Source organism: Saccopteryx leptura, chromosome 6 (genome assembly GCF_036850995.1).
Source record: "Saccopteryx leptura isolate mSacLep1 chromosome 6, mSacLep1_pri_phased_curated, whole genome shotgun sequence".
In the NCBI taxonomy this organism is placed as follows: domain Eukaryota; kingdom Metazoa; phylum Chordata; class Mammalia; order Chiroptera; family Emballonuridae; genus Saccopteryx; species Saccopteryx leptura.
Genome location: NC_089508.1, coordinates 1236719 through 1255577, shown reverse-complemented (window position 1 = coordinate 1255577; position 18859 = coordinate 1236719). Strand labels below are relative to the sequence as shown.

The following is an 18859-nucleotide window of genomic DNA, read 5'->3' as shown; positions in this document are numbered from 1 at the left end:
TTAGAGGCGGGGTCCTAGATTCTCTGAAAGGCGCACACCCAGCGGGACCCACCCAGTCCAGTGCTCCAGTCTGCTTCTGCTCGGACGTCCGCACCCGACCCAGCGCCACCATGCCCAAGTGCCCCAAGTGCGACAAGGAGGTGTACTTCGGTGAGCACGCCCCCGCCCCATCTCAGGCCGAACCGCAGTGCACCGAGACCCCCACGCGGAAGCGTGACCCTGAGGCGACCTGGCCGGGGCCGCTCTGGGGGTGAGGGCTTCTGGGGACCCGCAGAAACCACCCCAGTAGCGGACACTTCAGCCCAGTCCACGGCCACCTGGGTGTATGGGTCGGGACCCCTGCGTGAGATGACTCTGTCTCCACACCTCTGGGTCTCCTGTATCTTGGTCTCCTCGTCGCTGGATCTCCCGTCTCTAGGTCCCGGTCTCTCCCGCCTTCTCCTCCTGGGCGCGCCCTGGGCGGGGACCCCACGAAGCAGGAAGAACACGGGGCTCCCGCTGCCCCTCCCAGCGCTAAATAAAAACGAACGCGGAAACCGGCGCCCGGGGCGCTATCCTAGGCGCTCTCTGCTTTCAGAGCTGCCTTCCTGCTTCGCGCCCCAGGTTACCCCGGTGGGAGGCCCAGGAGGAAGTGGGAAGTACCCCCTCCCCCGCCACTGAGAGGGCGCCCTGCGGTCCCGCCGCGTGACTGGTGCAGAGCTGGAGTCCTGACCCCACCCCAGCCCTCAGCCCAGGGTTTGCGGTTAGCGCCCTCTCGTTTCCTTTGGATGGATTGACTAGGGAACTGCTGGTCCAAAGGCTATCTGAGACTTTGCGTGGGCCACCGGGCATGGGTGGGCGTGGGAGTAGGTGGGTGTGCCCTGTGTCCCCAGAGCAGTGTCTCAGGGCAGTCTGTCTGCACCTCTGCAGCTGAGCGGGTGACCTCCCTGGGGAAGGACTGGCACCGGCCATGCCTGAAGTGTGAGAAGTGTGGGAAGACGCTGACCTCAGGGGGCCATGCCGAGGTAGGTGGGGCCTGGTGGGCAGCAGGGGAGGGTGGGGTGCAGGGGGACACCCCCTCATGGACCCTCTCTCTGCAGCATGAAGGCAAGCCCTATTGCAATCACCCCTGCTACGCCGCCATGTTTGGGCCCAAAGGTATGCTCCCCCTAGCCCCACCCAGACCACCACGTCACAGCCCACCCAGCACCCACAGTCCCTGGCACCCCTCACCTGCCCTCTAGCCCACCTAGCACCCCACAGTCCCTGGCACCCCTCACCTGCCCTCTGTTTCCTCTGTAGGTTTTGGGCGAGGTGGAGCTGAGAGTCACACTTTCAAGTAGACCCAGGTACATCCCACCTTGTTCCCCAGCCCAGCCAGCCCCTGAGGACAGGCTCCTCACCTCACCCAAGTCCTGAGGGACGCCGGCACTTACCTCTGTCCCTGTCTCTCTGTGCAGGCTGTGGAGACCCCACCCCTGGCTGCCCACTGGACTACTGCCCCTCCAGGCTCACCCCAGCCTTAACTCCAGGCACCTGGGCTCCTCCCCTGTGTGGAACCCACGGCCTCAATAAACCCAATGCTGGGAAGACCTGCCTGTGTGTGTGTGTCTGTAGCTGGGGGGTGGCTGAGGGGGGCAGCAGGGGGTGTCCTGATGCTGGACCCTACACCCTGGGGGGTGGGTCCCCTCTGCGTGGAAGTGGCTTGGCCACCCTGGACACCCCTATGGAGGCTTACCTCTCCAGCTCCCAGGCCCGAAGGTGCCCCAGTCCCATTTGGCGAGGGGAAGGTCGACCCGTCAGCAGAACACCAGGCCACGAGGGCGGGAGGAGGACCAGCCGTAGGGTGAATCAGCTAAGCTCATGCTGGTCCCATTTTTTGAGCTTTGGGGAGTTGTGTGGGGGGGGTTCTCCCCTGCCCTCTCCACTTCCTGCTGCCCTAACCGTGTCCCCATCCTCACCCCATCCCACCGACCTGACCAGCTGTGCTTCAGCCGGGGTGTCCACGTGGACGACACCACCCTCATCGGTCCTCACCCTGTGCCCAGGGACTATCCAGTGGCCTGCTGCCCAAATGGGGCGATTGAGGACACTCTGTGCGGCCGCGCTGGGGGCTCCCTGGGAGCTCCCATGTCACTTTGGGCAGCAGCTGCAGACTTGGCTTTCCTCAGAGCCCTCCCCACCTCTCCCACCGGCCATCACATTGCGGCCTGGCAGATGCTACCCCTCCCAGGTCTCTGCTGATCTAAAGAGCCCAGAGGGGTGATGTCAGCTTGGCATGTGGCCTTGGCCCTGCCCCAAGGCTTTGGTGGGGGTTCTGCAATCCTGGGCCACACAGGCTGTGGGGGTGCTGAAGGGCAGGGTGTAGTGTTGGGTGTGTGTGTGTGTAGTGTGTGTGAAAGATGGGGTGACTCACTGAATCCATGAGGTTGGAGCTGGAGTTGCTTCTGGTACCGATGGGGTGAGGGTGGGGTGGAGGGCACAGAGATGCTAAGGTGAGGCTGGGTTTCTCAGTGGACAGTGGTGGGATACAGTGGTCAGCAGATGCACAGAATACCCCGCCCTGACCTGGTGGAACGGGCAGCACTGAATGGCAGGCAGCAGAGGTTCCCCCACCCTGAGGGGACAACGTGGGGTGAGTGCAAAGAGAGCTGGTCCGCAGGAAGAGTGGGGCCTCAGGTAGGGAGAAAAGTACTTCAGGAGGAAGGCCCAGCAGGTGCCAAGGCCAGCTGGACAGGATCCCAGACTCAACACGGGGAACGCTGGCTGGGGTAAGGAAAGTGGTCTTGATTCTGAAGACGGCAGGGAGGGTGGCCACAAAGACCTCTGGGCTGCTGTGGAGCCAGCAGATGGGGCCAGATTGGATGCCCATGCTGGTCCCAGCCTAAGCTGAAAGTGGACCAGGGAGGGGAGTGAAGGTGGGAGCCGGGGGAGCAGGCAGCCATGCCCCCATGCTGGTGAGTAGGATGTGCCAGTGGGGGTGGCCATTGTGGCTCAGGGAGGGGCGTGGACACACGGGAAATAGCTACTAGAAGTGGGGTGCTGGGACAGGGGACCCAGGAGCACTTGCACTGCAGGCTGGGGAAAGAAGGAGGTTGGTGATGGGGAACACATAGGGTGAAGAGCTGGCTGTGCCTGAGAGAGAGGCAGGAGAGCAAAGGTGAGGACTGGGAGGAAGATGAGGTCAGGCGTCACGGCACTTCTGGTGGGCTTGGCTGAGGCTGGGGTGGGCTGGGGTCCGGGACTGACTTCCTTCTTCCTTCTCTCTCTTTTTCTCTTTCCCTCTCCTGCTCTCCCCCTCCCACGCTGTTATCTTTAAAACTTTGAGATATATATAGTTTACATACCACACACTTCACCTGTGCACATTCAAGGATGGTAACCAGCTCACAGATTTCTGCAGCCACAGTTCAGTTCCATTCTCAGCACCCACTAAAGTTCCCTCATGCCCCAAACTGGACTCTTCACAGACCACAGCTCCTGGCTTTCTGTCTCCACACATTTGCTTTTCTGGATATCTCAAAGATTAAGTGTGCAGACAAACTTCTTGCCTGTCTGAGCTGCACCCTCGCAGCAGCACGTGTCAGTGGTGCGTGGCTGCGCTGACCACAGCCCCACTGGATGGGCTTACTACTGCACATCCGGCAGCCTCGCGTTATTTCGTTTTGGGCGGTCATGAACCAAGCTGCTGTGCGCTTTCGGGTATATGAACAAAGTTCTCATAGGTTATCGGGCTGGCACCGTAGGGTAAACATTGCAGGGTCAACTCTGAAAGAGCCTACAAACCGCTTTCTAGATGTTCCTTCAAAGACTGTTTTCAATGGCGGGAGAAAGTGGCTTAAGGCGCAGGACAGAGAGAAGGCTGCGGAGGGCTGGCTGGTGGGACAGGAAGGATGGAGAGGGTCGGGAAGTCTGTTCAGGTAGGTCTGGGTGGAGAAGAGTCGCTGGCCTTCCCGGAGGAGACTCCGCCCGCGCGCGCCAAGGCTGAGCAGTCGGGGAACATCCCCGGTCCCCCGGTCCCGGTGTGCGTCCACAGCGTCCCGGTCCCGGTGTGCGCTGCGGGGTCCGGGTGCCCCCTGGCGCCCGGGCCTGAAAGGGCGTCGCGGAGGCGAAGAGTCGCGGGTGGGGTTGTTGATGCTCCATTGTGAGAGACCCTCCCGGCCGCAGGGGCTCCCCGAGCGCTCCGCAGACCCTCTGGCGGTGGCTAGCCTACTGTTTGGTACCAGGGTGTAATTGGCGCTGGTTCGTGGGTTCTGGACCGCGGCGTTGGGTGTCCCCGCAACTGGGCTGCACAGAACAGACCCGCGGAGCTCTTAACGCCGATTGGTTCGGACTAGGCCGGAAGTGCCTCCGCAGCGGACAGGACCCTAGGCTATCACACGCCGAGGGCACCGCTCATTGGGCCGGAATCGGGGGCGTGGCCCGGTCCGCGCGGGGACTGGGCGCGGGCTCAGCAGAGGCGGTACCCGCACGGGGATCGGAGGCGGGGACACGCCCGTGGTGGCGCGCGGTTGAACGAGGTCGGTGCTGCCTGCATGGGGCGGGGGCGGCGACGGCTCCGGGTGGACCGGGCGGACGCGGCTGGGGCCCTGCCCGAGGCCATCGCCGCGCTGAGTCGGACGTTGCCCGCTGGACCCAGCCCCGAGACCTTCCGCCGCGCCAAGTTCGACCGTCCAGAGGCGGTGAGGCCCGCGGGGCAGGCGGCCAGGCCTAGGGGGGCCCCGGAGGGACGCAAGGAGGCAGCCGGCCCTTCTTACCGCCATCTTCGTATCCCCGCAGGCCCCCGCGCTCTGGCAGCTGCTCTTCCGTGTGCTCTCGCAGCTGCTGGCTGACAGCGCCTCGGCCACGCCCACCCCGGGTAAGCCCCGCCCCCACCCCGGTGAGCTCTGCACCACCCCCTGGCCTAATCGCTGATCCCGCACGCTCCGGTAACCCCCCGGCCTCGGTAAAAGCCCCTCCGGGAGGATCGCCCACCCACGCGAGCGCCACCCCCATCAGCCCGACTTTCCGCAAGCCCCGCCCTCATAGGCTCTGGCCCCGCCCACCCCACAAGCCCCGCCCCTGTCCGCTTCATCTTGGTGGTTAAGTCCCAACCCCCTGGGCCCCTGCTTGGAGTTGGTGGTCGTGGGGAATCCCTTGGGTTTGAATGGTGTCACTTGTAATGGGCTGTCCTCTGAGCTGGCCATCTTCTGCCCCCAGAGGCCCAAGCTGGCTGGGTGAAGTCAGTGCTGCTCTCCCAGGGCTACCCCCGGCGGGGGCTGGCTCAGCTCGCCGAGGATGGCTCCCAGGGCAGCCGTGAGCTGCTCCTGGCTCTTGCCTGGCTCCTGGCCCAGGAGCCCCTGCTCGAGCGGCTGCTGGCTCAGACCCGCGTACGGCTGGGCGACGAGATGCCTGTGTGTGAGGTGGGTACGGGATTAGGGTGAGCGGGTCCCATCCGTGGCCGAAACCTTGGATGTGGCCTGCCAGACCCGCGAGGACAGGCGTGGGCCAGCCTTGTGGGGGTCTGTGTTGTCATCCTGGTGAGAACAGGGAGGCTGGGCCTCCACTGGCCTCCCTGTCCTGGTCTCCTAGGGCCCCACCTTTCCCCGCCCCTCTTTTAGAGGAGGGGGCGTGTGTGTGTCCACAGGCTCTCCAACTCTTCCTCTGGCAGCCTGGTGACCCCACTGCTCTCACGCTCAGGGGCCTCCTTTCTCTTTCCCCTTCTGGGGTCTCCACTGCAGGGTTGGAGCAGGGCCTGACCCTTGCTTCCTCTCCAGTGTGGGGCCCTGGCCAGCCCTGGTCGGCCTGCGCCGACAGTGGAAGCAAGTGGCCCTGTGGATGTCCGCCACGTGCAGTGGCTGATGGGAAAGCTTCAGTTCCGGTGGCGAAACCTGATGGCCAGTCAGCAGGAGCAGTGCGCCCTCCTGGGCAAGGTAGTGCCACTGGAGAACCGTCCACCCCAGGGAAGTTACTTTATGAGCTTCAGGCCGTCTGGCTGCCTTGTGCTGCCCATGGCCTGTCCGGCGGGGCCCTGCACGGGCTGGGGCCTTGGTTTTTGGCTGGATGTGGATCTCCCAGGCCTGGCTGGGGGCTGACTGGTTGGGCACTGTGTGGCAGGGAGCCTGACCCCAGGGCTCCACATGGTTCGGGAAGGGGCCTGAGGCAGATGGAGCTGGGCATTTCTGGGGCAGGGAACCATTGTACTTGGCATTCTGTCCCCAGAGGTCACCAGAGGCCTCAGATTCTGTGTCACTGAGCAATAGAATGGGCTCCAGGTCCTGGGGGAGTCACTGTCTGGGCACCCCCTCCTCTTACTTGCCCTGGGTGTGGGCAGGTGGGCAGTGGGCAGCTCCTGGAGGTTCCTGAAGGCTGGTAGGGCTTAGCTGGTGGGCACAGGTGTCTCCCAGTCTGTGTCACCACCCCCAGCAGAGGGTCTTTCTTTTTTTTTTCTTTTTTTTTTGTATTTTTCCGAAGCTGGAAACGGGGAGGCAGTCAGACAGACTCCCGCATGCGCCCGACCGGGATCCACCCGGTATGCCCACCAGGGGGCGATGCTCTGCCCCTCTGGGGCATCACTGTTGCATCCAGAGCCATTCTAGCGCCTGAGGCAGAGGCCACAGAGCCATCCTCAGTGCCCGGGCCATCTTTGCTCCAATGGAGCCTCGGCTGCGGGAGGGGAAGAGAGAGACAGAGAGGAAGGAGAGAGAGGGAGGGGTAGAGAAGCAGATGGGCGCTTCTCCTGTGTGCCCTGGCTGGGAATCGAACCCGGGACTCCTGCACGCCAGGCTGACGCTCCACCACTGAGCCAACTGGCCAGGGCCGAGGGTCTTTCTATGATCTAGTCTTTTGTGGAACCCCTTACTTCTTCTTCCTGGCCTCTGCTCTAGCTATTTCTGCTGCATGGAACATGGTCACCCGTTAACCTGCATACCACATTCAGGCCTCACCTGGCTGGGGAGTCCCCCCAGGCCCAGACAGGTCACTCTGTGTCCCACAGTCAGCCCCACTAGACCACTGAGCCTGTCCATAGGCTGTTTCTCTCACCACGTGGTCCAAGCACTTGATGAGTTGAGGGGAGAAGGAAGCAGGGGTGCCCCTCTCCACACCCACCACACCCCGGGAGCGGGGTGGGACAGAGAGGCCATGGTGGAGAACACAGACCCTTCCAGCTGCAGGGGCCTTTGGGCAGGCTCTGTGCCGGTCCCCAGTGGACTGAGGACTGCCCTGCCCTGGACTGTCTGGGCCAGGTGTGCCTGCTCCAAGCCTGTTACCTCATCTGTGAGATACCTCTGCTCAGCCTGGCTCTGTGCTGTCCATTTCAGATCCACTCGTATACTCGTGGCTGCCACAGTGATCGCAGCCTTGGACACCTCTCTGTTGCCGAAACGGAGCTGCTCAGGGACCCGGAGGGCGGCCGGCAGGTGAGGGCTCGTTGGCCGAGGTGGGAGAGGCCTGGAGGGGGACCCAGGCTTGGAGCTATTCCTGTCTGCCTGGTTCACCATCTTGCTGGGGTGGGGGACAGGCATGAGCTCAGGCCTCTCCCCCCTATAATGTCCGGCGCTGCAGGAATGCAGACTGGCTGCTGTGTACACACAGGTGGCTGGCATGGGCAGGGCCCCAAGAGGGTGCTGGAATTAAGGAAGACCCCTGCCCTGTCCTAGCTGATGGTGTTGGCACCTTGAGCTCTTGTGGGTGTTACCTGGTGATGGGGATCCCTCCCGCCTGGTGATGGGGATCCCTCCCGCCTGGAGATGGGGATCCCTCCCGCCTGGTGATGGGGATCCCTCCCGCCTGGTGATGGGGATCCCTCCCGCCTGGAGATGGGGATCCCTCCCGCCTGGTGATGGGGATCCCTCCCGCCTGGTGATGGGGATCCCTCCCGCCTGGAGATGGGGATCCCTCCCGCCTGGAGATGGGGATCCCTCCCGCCTGGTGATGGGGATCCCTCCCGCCCGGTGATGGGGATCCCTCCCGCCTGGAGATGGGGATCCCTCCCACCTGGAGATGGGGATCCCTCCCGCCCAGCGTGCCCTGCATTCTGACAGGCTCAGGGCTGGGCTGGCCATCACGTGAGGGCCGGGTTCCGGCCTGTCCAGAGTGTGAGGCTGGCACTGCCTGGGCCCGGGGGTGCTTGGCCAGGTAGGGGTGCGGAGGCTGTTGTGGCCCCTGCTTCCTGTCCCAGCAGGTTCCAGTTCCCAAGGGGGGGGGTCTGCCTTCCTCTGCGAGGTCGGGTGCCCGGGCAAGGATGCCTGCTGAGCCTGCGTCCCTGGCCGATGCCTCGCTGGGCCCCACCGGGCAGGGCTGTGCTGGGCCCTCGAGGTGCTGAGGCAGCATTTGAGTGTCCTGCGGTACTCTTGGCTGTTCCCTTTGAAGGGTGACTCTGTGAGGTCCTGGCTTGCTGCCCCTCATCCCCAGGTTGGAGCAGAGCAGGGGCTGTGCCAGCTCCGGCCTGGGGCTGCCCGGGCCCGGCCTCTGGGGTGGTGAGCAGAGGTGGGCGGGGGAAGCTCCCCTCCTCCTGGAGGTGCCTCCGGACTGCAGACAGGGTGGCCAGGGGGCCAGAGGCCGTGGCTGGCTTCCTCCCACAGTTTCCGGATGGGGAGCTGGTGGGAGCCTGGACCACCTACCGGCAGGGCCTGCACCCCTGGGACGGGTTCCAGAGGCTTCTGGAATGATCCATGGTCGCTGTCAGCAGCCAGGTGTGCTGCGGGGGTGGCTGGGCAGTGTCCTTGGTTGCTGGTGGGGCTGTAGCCTTTTCCTCAAACCTCCGGGCCCCCCTCCCTGTCCCAGTCTGAGGGGAAAAAGGGGCTTATTGCCTTCTGCTTCATAGTGCCTGCCCTCCACTACCTGTTCTCAGTGGCCAATGTGTGTACACGTGTGTGCGTGTACCTGTGGTGTGAGCGTGTGGGCCGCACGCACGCTCTGCCTCTCGGCCCGGCAGGCCACGTGCTCCCCGGGCTGCAGGCCGGTTCTCACCGCAGGCCCGCCTCCATTCTGCACTGGCGATGGGCTGGGCCGGGCCACCCCCACCCGGGCCCCTGACCAGGTTTCGGCTGCGGCAGGAAGGCCCCTGGCTGCTTGGCCAGCACTCTGGGGGTGTTTTTGGGGTCAGGGCAGGATGGGACTGGGGAGCAGAGCAGGGGGCCTTGCCTGGCATGGGGGGACCCTGGGTCACGTGAGGAGGTAGTGTAGGGTGAGTGCACTGGCCCTCCGTGAGCGGCACCCTGGCAGAGCTCCTGTTTGACTGACGGGGCGGCTCCCGCCTTCTGGATATTTGTCCCAGCCCGAGAACCTGCTCCTGGTTCAGCACCTCCATATTTCAGAGGGAGCCATGCCCGTGGTGGGCATGGCTGGTACCAGCTGTTTGTTCAGAGAGGAGCTGTCGCAGGCGCCTGGCCTGGGGATGCCCAATGGGGGTGGGGGTTGAACGGCTACTCCCCAGCTCGTGGTGGGCCTTTAGGTGGACCGTGCCACTGGCCACTGGCTGGAGGTGCAGCTTGTGGTGGTCTCTCAGCCAGCTCTGGGCCACCTGGGAGCATGTGGGCTCGTGCAGGGACCGAGGGTGTGGGGCCCTTGGGGCGCAGGGTCTTGTGGTGGTCTCTCAGCTAGTTCTAGGCCACCTGGGTGCATGTGGGCTCGTGCAGGGACCGAGGGTGTGGGGCCCTTGGGGCGCAGGGTCTTGTGGTGGTCTCTCAGCCAGCTCTGGGCCACCTGGGTGCATGTGGGCTCGTGCAGGGACCGAGGGTGTGGGGCCCTTGGGGCGCAGGGTCTGGGCACCAGCTGTCCGTGCTGGGCAGGGCTGTGGCAGGGGTGTGGCAGGGGTGTGGCAGGCTGTGGCAGGCTGAGAGCTGCGCAGGGGCTTGAAGGGTCCTCCATCACTTCCCGTCTGCGTACTGCACAGCCTCTGCCCTGGCTTGGGGTTCCCCTCCCCCCGAGCCTGGCAGCCTCCATGTTTCATCCCCCCAAGTCCAGGGGGCACCTGGACTACCACTGACCCCAAGGGACTCGCTGTTGGGGCTGGGCCAGCGCTGGGCGGGGTGACTGGGCACTGGGGTCGAGGAAGGGTGGGAACAGCGGGTGGGGTCTCAGTCCTGGGGCCTGAGGCGCCCTTGGGGTTCTGACGGCCTGCTTTGCGGTTTGCGTTGCAGCTGCTGCGGAGGCTGGAGAGCGAGAACGCCCGCCTGGAGGCCGCCCTCGCGTGGCGGCGCCGGGAGCTGGTCTTCTGGCAGTGGATGGTCAGGAAGCCCGCGCCCGCCTCCCTCTCCCGCCCTTCCCACCGTCCCTTCCCTGGACCACAGCAGCCCTGAGGCAGGGGTGGGGAGTCGGAGGCCACACACCAGCCCGGCCTGAAGCCAGCTTTGCACCCATGCCTGGGGCGCTGAGCCTGGGCCTCCTCCCAGATGTCTAGTGGTCCCTGCCTTAGCTAGCTCCCATGGTGGGGGGCCCAGACTTCCCAGGGGCCTGAAGACTGGCCTCCGTGCCCTGGCCCCCGGGCCTGCCTGGGTGAGGGTGGCTGTCCAGCTGGCTGTGTGTGTGGTGCTGTGCCCTGTGCCGCCCTCACGTGGGTGTCTCTCTCTCTCTCTCTCTCTCTCTCTCTCTCTAGGACACGGTCCTGGATGTCTGCCCCCCAGACACCTCCCAGCCCACGGCTCTGCCCTGGCTCCGCAAGGGCAGGGCTGGTGAGCTGGAGCTGGTGGCACAGGAGCTACAGGCCCTGCAGGAGGAGCTGCGGGGGGCCGTGGAGGCCCGGCGGGCGGCCTGGGAGGCCAAGGTGAGGGCGCAGCTGCTGGCGTGTGTTCGCTGACCACTGGTGGGGTTCATCTCTGCAGGTCACATCCCCGTGGCCTGTTGAACCCACTGTTGGGCAGGTCGGGCGAGCGCCCGGCTTCCTTCTCTGAAGCCTCTTAGACAACAGGCATTGGGTTTCTCCCGAAAGCCTTCACTGGGCCCCGAAGAGCACAGGGTCTCCGCCGGGCCTGCAGCTGCCCTGCTGTCTCCTTGTTGTTGGGGTCCCCTACCTGCATGGGGTGGTGGCAGCTGACGTCTGCCGGGGGCTTTGTACGAGGAACGAGCACCTGTCACTGCTCAAGGTCCTTTTATGTTTCCTTGTTGGGAACCCCAGGGGTCAGGGTAGGTGCTTCCCTGGGGACCTGGGTGAAGCCTCTTCTCACCCCCCACACCACTGGATTGCAGGGAGCCTCAGCAGGCTGCGTCCTCAGTCCAGTGTCCCTTGGGTCAGTCCTCCCCTGCGCTCCCCGCCCCTGGATTCAGTAGTGGGCGGGGCAGTCCTCCCCTGCGCTCCCCGCCCCTGGATTCAGTAGTGGGCGGGGCAGTCCTCCCCTGCGCTCCCCGCCCCTGGATTCAGTAGTGGGCGGGGCAGTCCTCCCCTGCGCTCCCCGCCCCTGGATTCAGTAGTGGGCGGGGCAGTCCTCCCCTGCGCTCCCCGCCCCTGGATTCAGTAGTGGGCGGGGCAGTCCTCCCCTGCGCTCCCCGCCCCTGGATTCAGTAGTGGGCGGGGCAGTCCTCCCCTGCGCTCCCCGCCCCTGGATTCAGTAGTGGGCGGGGCAGTCCTCCCCTGCGCTCCCCGCCCCCGGATTCAGTAGTGGGCGGGGCAGTCCTCCCCTGCGCTCCCCGCCCCCGGATTCAGTAGTGGGCGGGGCAGTCCTCCCCTGCGCTCCCCGCCCCTGGATTCAGTAGTGGGCGGGGCAGTCCTCCCCTGCGCTCCCCGCCCCTGGATTCAGTAGTGGGCGGGGCAGTCCTCCCCTGCACTCCCCGCCCCTGGATTCAGTAGTGGGCGGGGCAGTCCTACCCTGCGCTCCCCGCCCCTGGATTCAGTAGTGGGCGGGGCAGTCCTACCCTGCGCTCCCCGCCCCTGGATTCAGTAGTGGGCGGGGCAGTCCTCCCCTGCGCTCCCCGCCCCTGGATTCAGTAGTGGGCGGGGCAGTCCTCCCCTGCGCTCCCCGCCCCTGGATTCAGTAGTGGGCGGGGCAGTCCTCCCCTGCACTCCCCGCCCCTGGATTCAGTAGTGGGTGGTGTGAGGCGGGCTTACCTTGGAGTCGTGGGTGGATGAGGGTGTCCCGGTTGGGTATCCTGGGTGTCTGAGCTCTGGGCTTTAAATGGGCCTTAAGGGACTAGGCCTGCTGGGAGCTGCCAAGCCTTGTCCCCAGACCCCCACCCTCATGAGTGAGGTGGGCCTGAGGGCTTAGGTCCTGCAGGGCTGTGGGGGGTGGTCAGGCTGTTGCCCTGTTCCTGGGGGCCCACAGCTGCTTCTCGGGGGCTCGGAGGGGGCGATGCAGAGCCTGGAAGCGCCGGCCGGGCCTTTGAGCTGGTGCGGGGTTGGCTTCTGCTTCCCCGAGAGCCGTGGGATCTGGGCTGGAAGCCCATCTTGGGGCACGGGTGGGGGCTGCGGGGCCCCTGGGGGGCCTGTGTCAGGGCCCAGTGCATGCTGAGGGGACCTGAGGCCGCTGTCCTGGGCGGAAGGTGGCTGCTTTTGGCTCCTGAGTCACCGGCTTCTCCCCTTGCAGGTTGGGAGCCGGGAGCCTGAGTGGAACGCCGCACAGCGGGCTGCACAGGAGGCTGTGGGGCGGGAGCTGGCGGCTCTGCGGCGGGCCTGGGAGCGAGGCAGGGGCCGGGCCCAGCCCCACGGGCCCCACCGGCTGGTGAGGACTGAGGCTGGGGCGCCGGTGGGCCCGGGCCTGCAGGCTGCTGAGGTGATTGCGGTGCTGAGGAGTCGGGAGGCCTGCCTGGAGGAGACGCTGCGTCAGCTACAGGCCCAGTGTCGGCAGCAGCTGGCCAGGCTGGCGGGGGCCCTGCCCGGCTTCATCTGCGTCCCCCCGCCCAGACGCTGAGGGCACCTGCAGTGGCCTGTCCTGGCCTCGGGGGAGAATTCCACCCCAGGTGGCCACGGGTCTTGGGGCCTCCCCTGCTTTTTAAATTTTTATTTTTTTATTTTTATTGAGAGAGACAGACAGACAGACAGGAAGGGAGAGAGATGAGAAGCATCAACTTGTTGCATCACCTTAGTTGTTCATTGATTGCTTTCTCATATGTGCCTTGACTGGTCTCCAGCTGAGTTGGTGACCCCTTGCTCAAGCCAGTGACTATGGGGTCATATCTATGATCCCATGCTCAAGCTGGTGAGCCTTTGCTCAAGCTGGCAACTCTGGGGTTTCGAACCTGGGTCTTCAGCATCCCACGTCGATGTTCTATCCACTGCGCCTCCACTGGTCAGGCCAGGGCCTTCCCTGCTTTGGACAGAGTACAGCCCCTTGGCCAACAGCAGCAGGGGCCGCAGGGGCGTTCTGCCAACAGGAGGTCATGACATGTCCAGTGAGGTGGCTGTGGGCTTCCAGGGTCGAGAGGACTCGAGTCAATGTGGAGGCCTCTCCGCAGGGGCCAGGCTTCCAGCTGTCCCTCTGCTACCGTTTCAGGTCCCTGGGGGTGGGAATGGGAAGGGGACCCTGGGCAGTGTTGGCCGAGGCTGGGCCAGGCGGGGGGCATCTGGGTGTTGGAGGGACAGGCATTGCCCTGGAAGTTTCTGCGTCCCTCCTCCTGGCTGCCATTGTGCCACCTGGGCCCGGCCTGCACCTGGTGTGGGCACGGGGCGCCTGGGTGGGGGCGGTGCACGGGGTGAGGGGGAGGCCGCTGTGGACAGAGGGGGCTTTGTCCCTGAGGCGGCTCGAGGAGCGGGGCTCGGCCCTGACAAAGAGCCGTCTGTGTCCAGGGGATGTGCCCCAGCTGCTGGAGCAACCCCCCCCCCCCCACCAGGAGGCACGGGCGGCCTCAGCCCCACTCGCTCGCCAGGCTTGCCTCTGTCTAGGGCGGTCGAATCCCGAATCCCAATCTGCTGCTGGGACGGTGAAGGGGCCTTTAGCTGCGGCCACTCCTAGCCCCAGGCCCTCCTGCCCGCCTCTTCCCTTCCTGCCCGGACATCTCTTCTGCTTCTCCTGCCTGCCTGGGGCAGTTCTGGATCAGCCGCTCACATGCTGGGCCACCAGCTGCTCTCAGCCGGTCCTGGACAGACCAGGCTGTGGTCAGTACACCCTCCCTTCCAGGAGTCCACCTGTGACCTTGTCCTCGTGGGCTGGTCCCCAGAGAGCCCCTGGGCTGCAGCCCACCTTCCTGGCTTGTCCCTGTCCTCTGATCCGCTCCGCACCACCAGCCCAGCTCCTTCGAGGCCTTGTCCCTCCCTGCGGCCTCCAGCTGTGGCCCTGGACATTTGGGACCCGACCCTCTGCTGGCACCCTCGGAACGTGTGAGGTCGCGTCTGGACTCCCCCCGCCGTCGCCCCTGCTGGGCGCAGAGCCACCCTGACCACTGGGTGGGACCTGCTCATCCTGGAAACCGCTTTGTGTGGACAGCCATCCGGCCAGGATGGCCACTGGCCCTCGGGACCTTGGTTTTTAGGAACCTAAATGGAATTCATTGTTATGGAACTGCCCTGCAGCCAATACACTCCCAGTCCACCCACGTGTCTGTGTCTGTGACTTCAGCGGCTGACGTGACTGGCCCGAGAGGCCAGCCGAGGGAAGTGGCAGCCCCCACGGTGCAGGCTCGTCCGAATGCCGCAGGGGCAGGGAGCGGGGCTTGGGAGGAGTCAGCACCCACGAACAGGCCTGCCACTCTGAGGGTCTGAAGACTGACCACCCTGCTATGCCGAAACCAGGAATTGGCGGGTGGCAGGTTCTTGGTCCCCACCCAGGCTGCCCTGCCTGACCGCCCACCCCCCTCCACTTCCAAGGACCCAGGCGGTCACATTGCCCCCAGCCCCAGGGCACCTCAGCCCCTTGCTGCTACAGGTGACAACAGTTCACAGGCCTGATGCTGGGGCTAACATCCTGCCCACTGCCCTGGCAACAGTGCAACCAGCATGGGGGGGCAGGGGGTGGTGGGGGCCTGGTCTGCACAGGTGTGTCCTGTGAGGAAGTGCTGTGGGACCTGCAGGGACTGCACGCTGCAGGAGCTGGGACACGGGCCTGTGAGGCATGGTCTCCTAAGGCCAAGAGAACTTCCACTCTCCAAACGAGGAGGCTCTGCTCTTTCAAAGACCACAACGGAGCTTCAGAGCAGCTAGCGGGAGAATTTGTGGCATTTGTAGCCGGTAACGTTGGTGCGGAGAACGCAGAACCATGAATCATTGTGAAAAAAACTAAATGCTAAATAAATAAAAATGAGCAAGCATGGCCAAGAGGAAACAGGAAGTCAGATAACAGTCAAAATGTTTGCTTTCTGTAACCAGGGCTGTGCTAGAGCTCTGATAGTATCAGAGCTGGGGGTGGGGTGGGCACACTGCAGGGCCTTGGGGAGCACCGGGTTCATCCTGCAGATGCCCGGGCCCTGGCAGAGTCCATCCCATCATTTCCAGAACTTTCTCATCTTCCCAAACTGAACCTCTGTCCCTGTTAGGCACAAGTCCCCCATGTTCCCCTCCCCCAGCCCCAGGCACCACTGTATACGTCTGTCTATGAATCTGTCCTCCGGGGGACCTCATGTGGGTGGTTTGTACCGTACCTGTCCTGCGTCTGGCTTATTTTCCTCAAGGTGGTTGTAGCAGGTCTATGAATCTGTCCTCCGGGGGACCTCATGTGGGTGGTTTGTACCGTACCTGTCCTGTGTCTGGCTTATTTTCCTCAAGGTGGTTGTAGCAGGTGTCAGCATGTCTGTCCTTTTAGAGGCTGAATGATCCCTTGCGTGGCCAGACCACAGGAGGTTATGGCATTCCTCCGTCACGGACACGTGGCTGCATCCACGTCTCAGATGCTGTAAATGTGGGGGTGAGGGGAGGGGGTGCACATATTTCTCTTTCCAGATTGGTTTTCTAGATCTCTGGACCAAGAGCCAGATGTGATGGAGACAGCAGTGTGGTCCCCAGAGACCCTGACATGCTGGTGTGTGTGGGGGGGAGGGGACCTGACGATGCAGCTAGCACCCTCCCCCTTTCATTTCTCCGGGCCTGAGGTGTTGGAGGCTGGCACGGTCTGACCTGGAGGCCGCTGCCCTCCTGTTCACGGGGGGTGTGGCCGCTCAGCAATTTTTCACAGCGCCCCCTTTTGGCCAAATAAATAAATACCTAACAGTTCTGTTTATTAGGGCCAAACAACTTAAGGATTTAGGTCCTAATGACTTAGTAGCAGTTAAGAAAACAACAACAAAAAAAATTAGCCAAGCTTGTGGGGGAGCTCAGTTAGTCGGAGCCTTGTCCGGATACACCAAGGTTGTGGGTTTGATTCCCAGTCAGGGCACATACAAGAATCAACCAATAAGCCTGACCTGTGGTGGCGCAGTGGATAAAGCGTTGACCTGGAAATACTGAGGTCGCCGGTTCGAAACCCTGGGCTTGCCTGGTCAAGGCACATGTGAGAGTTGATGCTTCCTGCTCCTCCCCCCTTCTCTCTCTCTGTCTCTCCTCTCTCTCTCTCTGTCTCTCCCTCTCCTCTCTAAAAAAAAAAAAAATGAATAATAATAAAAAAGAATCAACCAATAAATGCAGAGATATGTGGAGCAACAGGTCAATGTTTCTCTCTTTCAAAAAAAAAAAAAAAAAAATTAACAAAGAGAAATAAAGCCAAAAACAAAGTAAGCAATAACCCATAAACTAAAAAAAAACAAAAACAAACCACCCTTAATTCTTAAATAGCTACGCTTTTATCAACAGGATGTCCGACCCTACTGGGCTGTGCGCACCTTTTCTAACCTTGATCAGCTTGGACACAGCCACCTGAGCCACCCACCAGTCCTCGTCGACACTTGCCTGGCATCTGCTTCTTATCGCAACAACGGCTGTGCCAGCAGCTTTGCCGGGCGACCCGGTTCTGGAACTCTGACCTCAGTCAGGTTTCCAGGAGTCTCTGGCGTGTTGAGTTCTCCTCTTTCCCTCAGACATCCTAGAGTACCTCCTCGTGCCTGAGAACTCCCCATGGCACCCCGGGGTGCCTTGGCACACACTTTGCAAACCGCAGCTCTAACTACTGAAGGGTTTGTGTTTCCCGCTCTGTTTCTTCCAACTTAGTATTAAAATATTTTTTTATCCTATTGATTTGTAAGAGAAAGATAGAGGAAGAGAGAGAGAGAGACAGAAGCTGTTCCACTTAGTTGTTCCGTTTAGTTGTGCATGCAAGCGGTTGCTTCTAGAACGTGCCCTGAGCAGGGATCAAACCCGTGACACCTTGGTGTGCCAGGATGATGCTCTGACTACTGAACTACCTGAACAGCTTCACCCCCTGGCTTAATATTGTTTTAAAGCCCCATTCTTGAAACTTTGTGAACAGCCGATCACTACTCTGCCCAGTGGATAACGTCCCGAATCTCACTTTCAACCATCCATTTCCACAGATGGCACCGGGTTTCCGACTCTCAGCCACCCCCGGAGGCCCTGCTCTCATGGGCCCGTGGGTGCAGGACTTTGGACTGTCCCCGCAGAAGCAGACTGATGGCACCGGCCAGTCCGCAGGCAGCCAGCTCCCACGTGCGCAGTCACGCCCCTGGCTCTGTGTTCCCTGCCTCTCACCGGGGTGGCAGGAAGGCTGGTGCTGAGCCAGCTCCCAGTCCCTGGGGCCGTCGCTGATCGCTGCGTCTGAGCCTCTTCATGCGTTTGCCTCGGCCAGCAGGCTTCCTCTCCGTCACATCTTTTTTTTTTTTTTTTTTTTTTTTTACAAGGACAGAGAGAGGGATAGATAGGGACAGACAGACAGGAACGGAGAGAGATGAGAAGCATCAATCATCAGTTTTTCGTTGCGACACCTTAGTTGTTCACTGATTGCTTTCTCATATGTGCCTTGACTGTGGGCCTTCAGCAGACCGAGTAACCCCTTGCTCAAGCCAGTGACCTTGGGTCCAAGCTGGTGAGCCTTGCTCAAACCAGATGAGCCCGCGCTCAAGCTGGTGACCTCAGGGTCTCGAACCTGGGTCTTCTGCATCCCAGTCTGACGCTTTATCCACTGTGCCACTGCCTGTCAGGCTCCGTCACATCTTTTGATGTCTTCAGGGACTGCAGTCTTTTTTAAACACTGCTCTGCAGGAACTCTGAGCCTTTGAGATAGGGATCTCTGGGCTTTGCACATTCTAAGTATCTCCTCTGTTTGGTCAGCTGGACATACATCTGTACGTGATTTCCCTTGTCGAGCAGAAACTTACATTTTGTTTTAATTGAGTTCATTGCTCTCTTGTGTCTTGGTTCTTGTTTTTTTTTTTTTAATTTTTTTTTCAATTTATTTATTTTTTACAGAGACAGAGAGTGAGTCAGAGAGAGGGATAGACAGGGACAGACAGACAGGAATGGAGAGAGATGAGAAGCATCAATTATTAGTTTTTCATTGCGCGTTGCAACACCTTAGTTGTTCATTGATTGCTTTCTCATATGTGCCTTGACCACAGGCCTTCAGCAGGCCTAGTAACCCCTTGCTGGATCCAGCAACCTTGGGCTCAAGCTGGTGGAATTTTGCTCAAACCAGATGAGCCCGCGCTCAAGCTGGCGAGCTCAGGGTCTCGAACCTGGGTCCTCTGCATCCCAGTCTGACGCTCTATCCATTGCGCCACCGCCTGGTCAGGCTGTCTTGGTTTTTTTTAAACAATGAACGTCTTTCTTTAGGACACAACTCACTGTCCAGGTCAGGTTCTTCTGCATTTCCTTCAACGTCTGGTCTTAACCCGCCCGGAGGCCACCTCTGCAGGTGGTGTGACGTGGGAGTCGGGTCTTCTGGGGACAGTGACCCAGTCCCGAGCACCACCTGCAGAGACACGTCCCCTTCCTCGGACCTGTGCTCCCTCAGATCAGCACAGCACCCAGCCGCCGTGGCTGCGGGCGTCTGCCTGCCTGCCTCGGTCTCAAACGGGCCGTCTCCGCCTCCTCATGACTAAGTTTGCCTCGGATCAGACTGAGAGAGTCCCGCCCGTCAGGGAGGGCTCT

The 18859-nt window shown here is 62.2% G+C and overlaps 2 protein-coding genes across 4 annotated transcripts; both read left to right on the top strand.

The window, feature by feature from the left end:
• On the top strand, positions 1–1569 carry LOC136375975 (cysteine-rich protein 1). The gene is made up of 5 exons (XM_066341730.1): positions 1–150; positions 910–1004; positions 1080–1137; positions 1282–1328; positions 1440–1569. Exons 1-4 carry the CDS (start codon positions 111–113, stop codon positions 1320–1322), a joined length of 234 nt encoding a protein of 77 aa, XP_066197827.1. The 5' UTR covers positions 1–110; the 3' UTR covers positions 1323–1328; positions 1440–1569.
• Positions 1570–3025: 1456 nt separating this feature from the next.
• Positions 3026–17506, top strand: TEDC1 (tubulin epsilon and delta complex 1). 3 transcript variants are annotated; one of them, XM_066342474.1, is made up of 9 exons: positions 3034–4661; positions 4759–4837; positions 5179–5381; positions 5736–5891; positions 7281–7379; positions 10104–10190; positions 10559–10726; positions 12480–12614; positions 17287–17502. In XM_066342474.1, exons 1-9 carry the CDS (start codon positions 4515–4517, stop codon positions 17485–17487), a joined length of 1275 nt encoding a protein of 424 aa, XP_066198571.1. In that variant the 5' UTR covers positions 3034–4514; the 3' UTR covers positions 17488–17502. The 3 variants fall into 3 exon arrangements, with proteins under 3 accessions (XP_066198574.1, XP_066198571.1, XP_066198572.1); XM_066342477.1 differs by lacking the exon at positions 5736–5891 and having other exon boundaries at positions 3026–4661; positions 17287–17506; XM_066342475.1 differs by lacking the exon at positions 17287–17502 and having other exon boundaries at positions 3052–4661; positions 12480–14424.
• The last annotated feature ends 1353 nt before the right edge of the window (positions 17507–18859 follow it).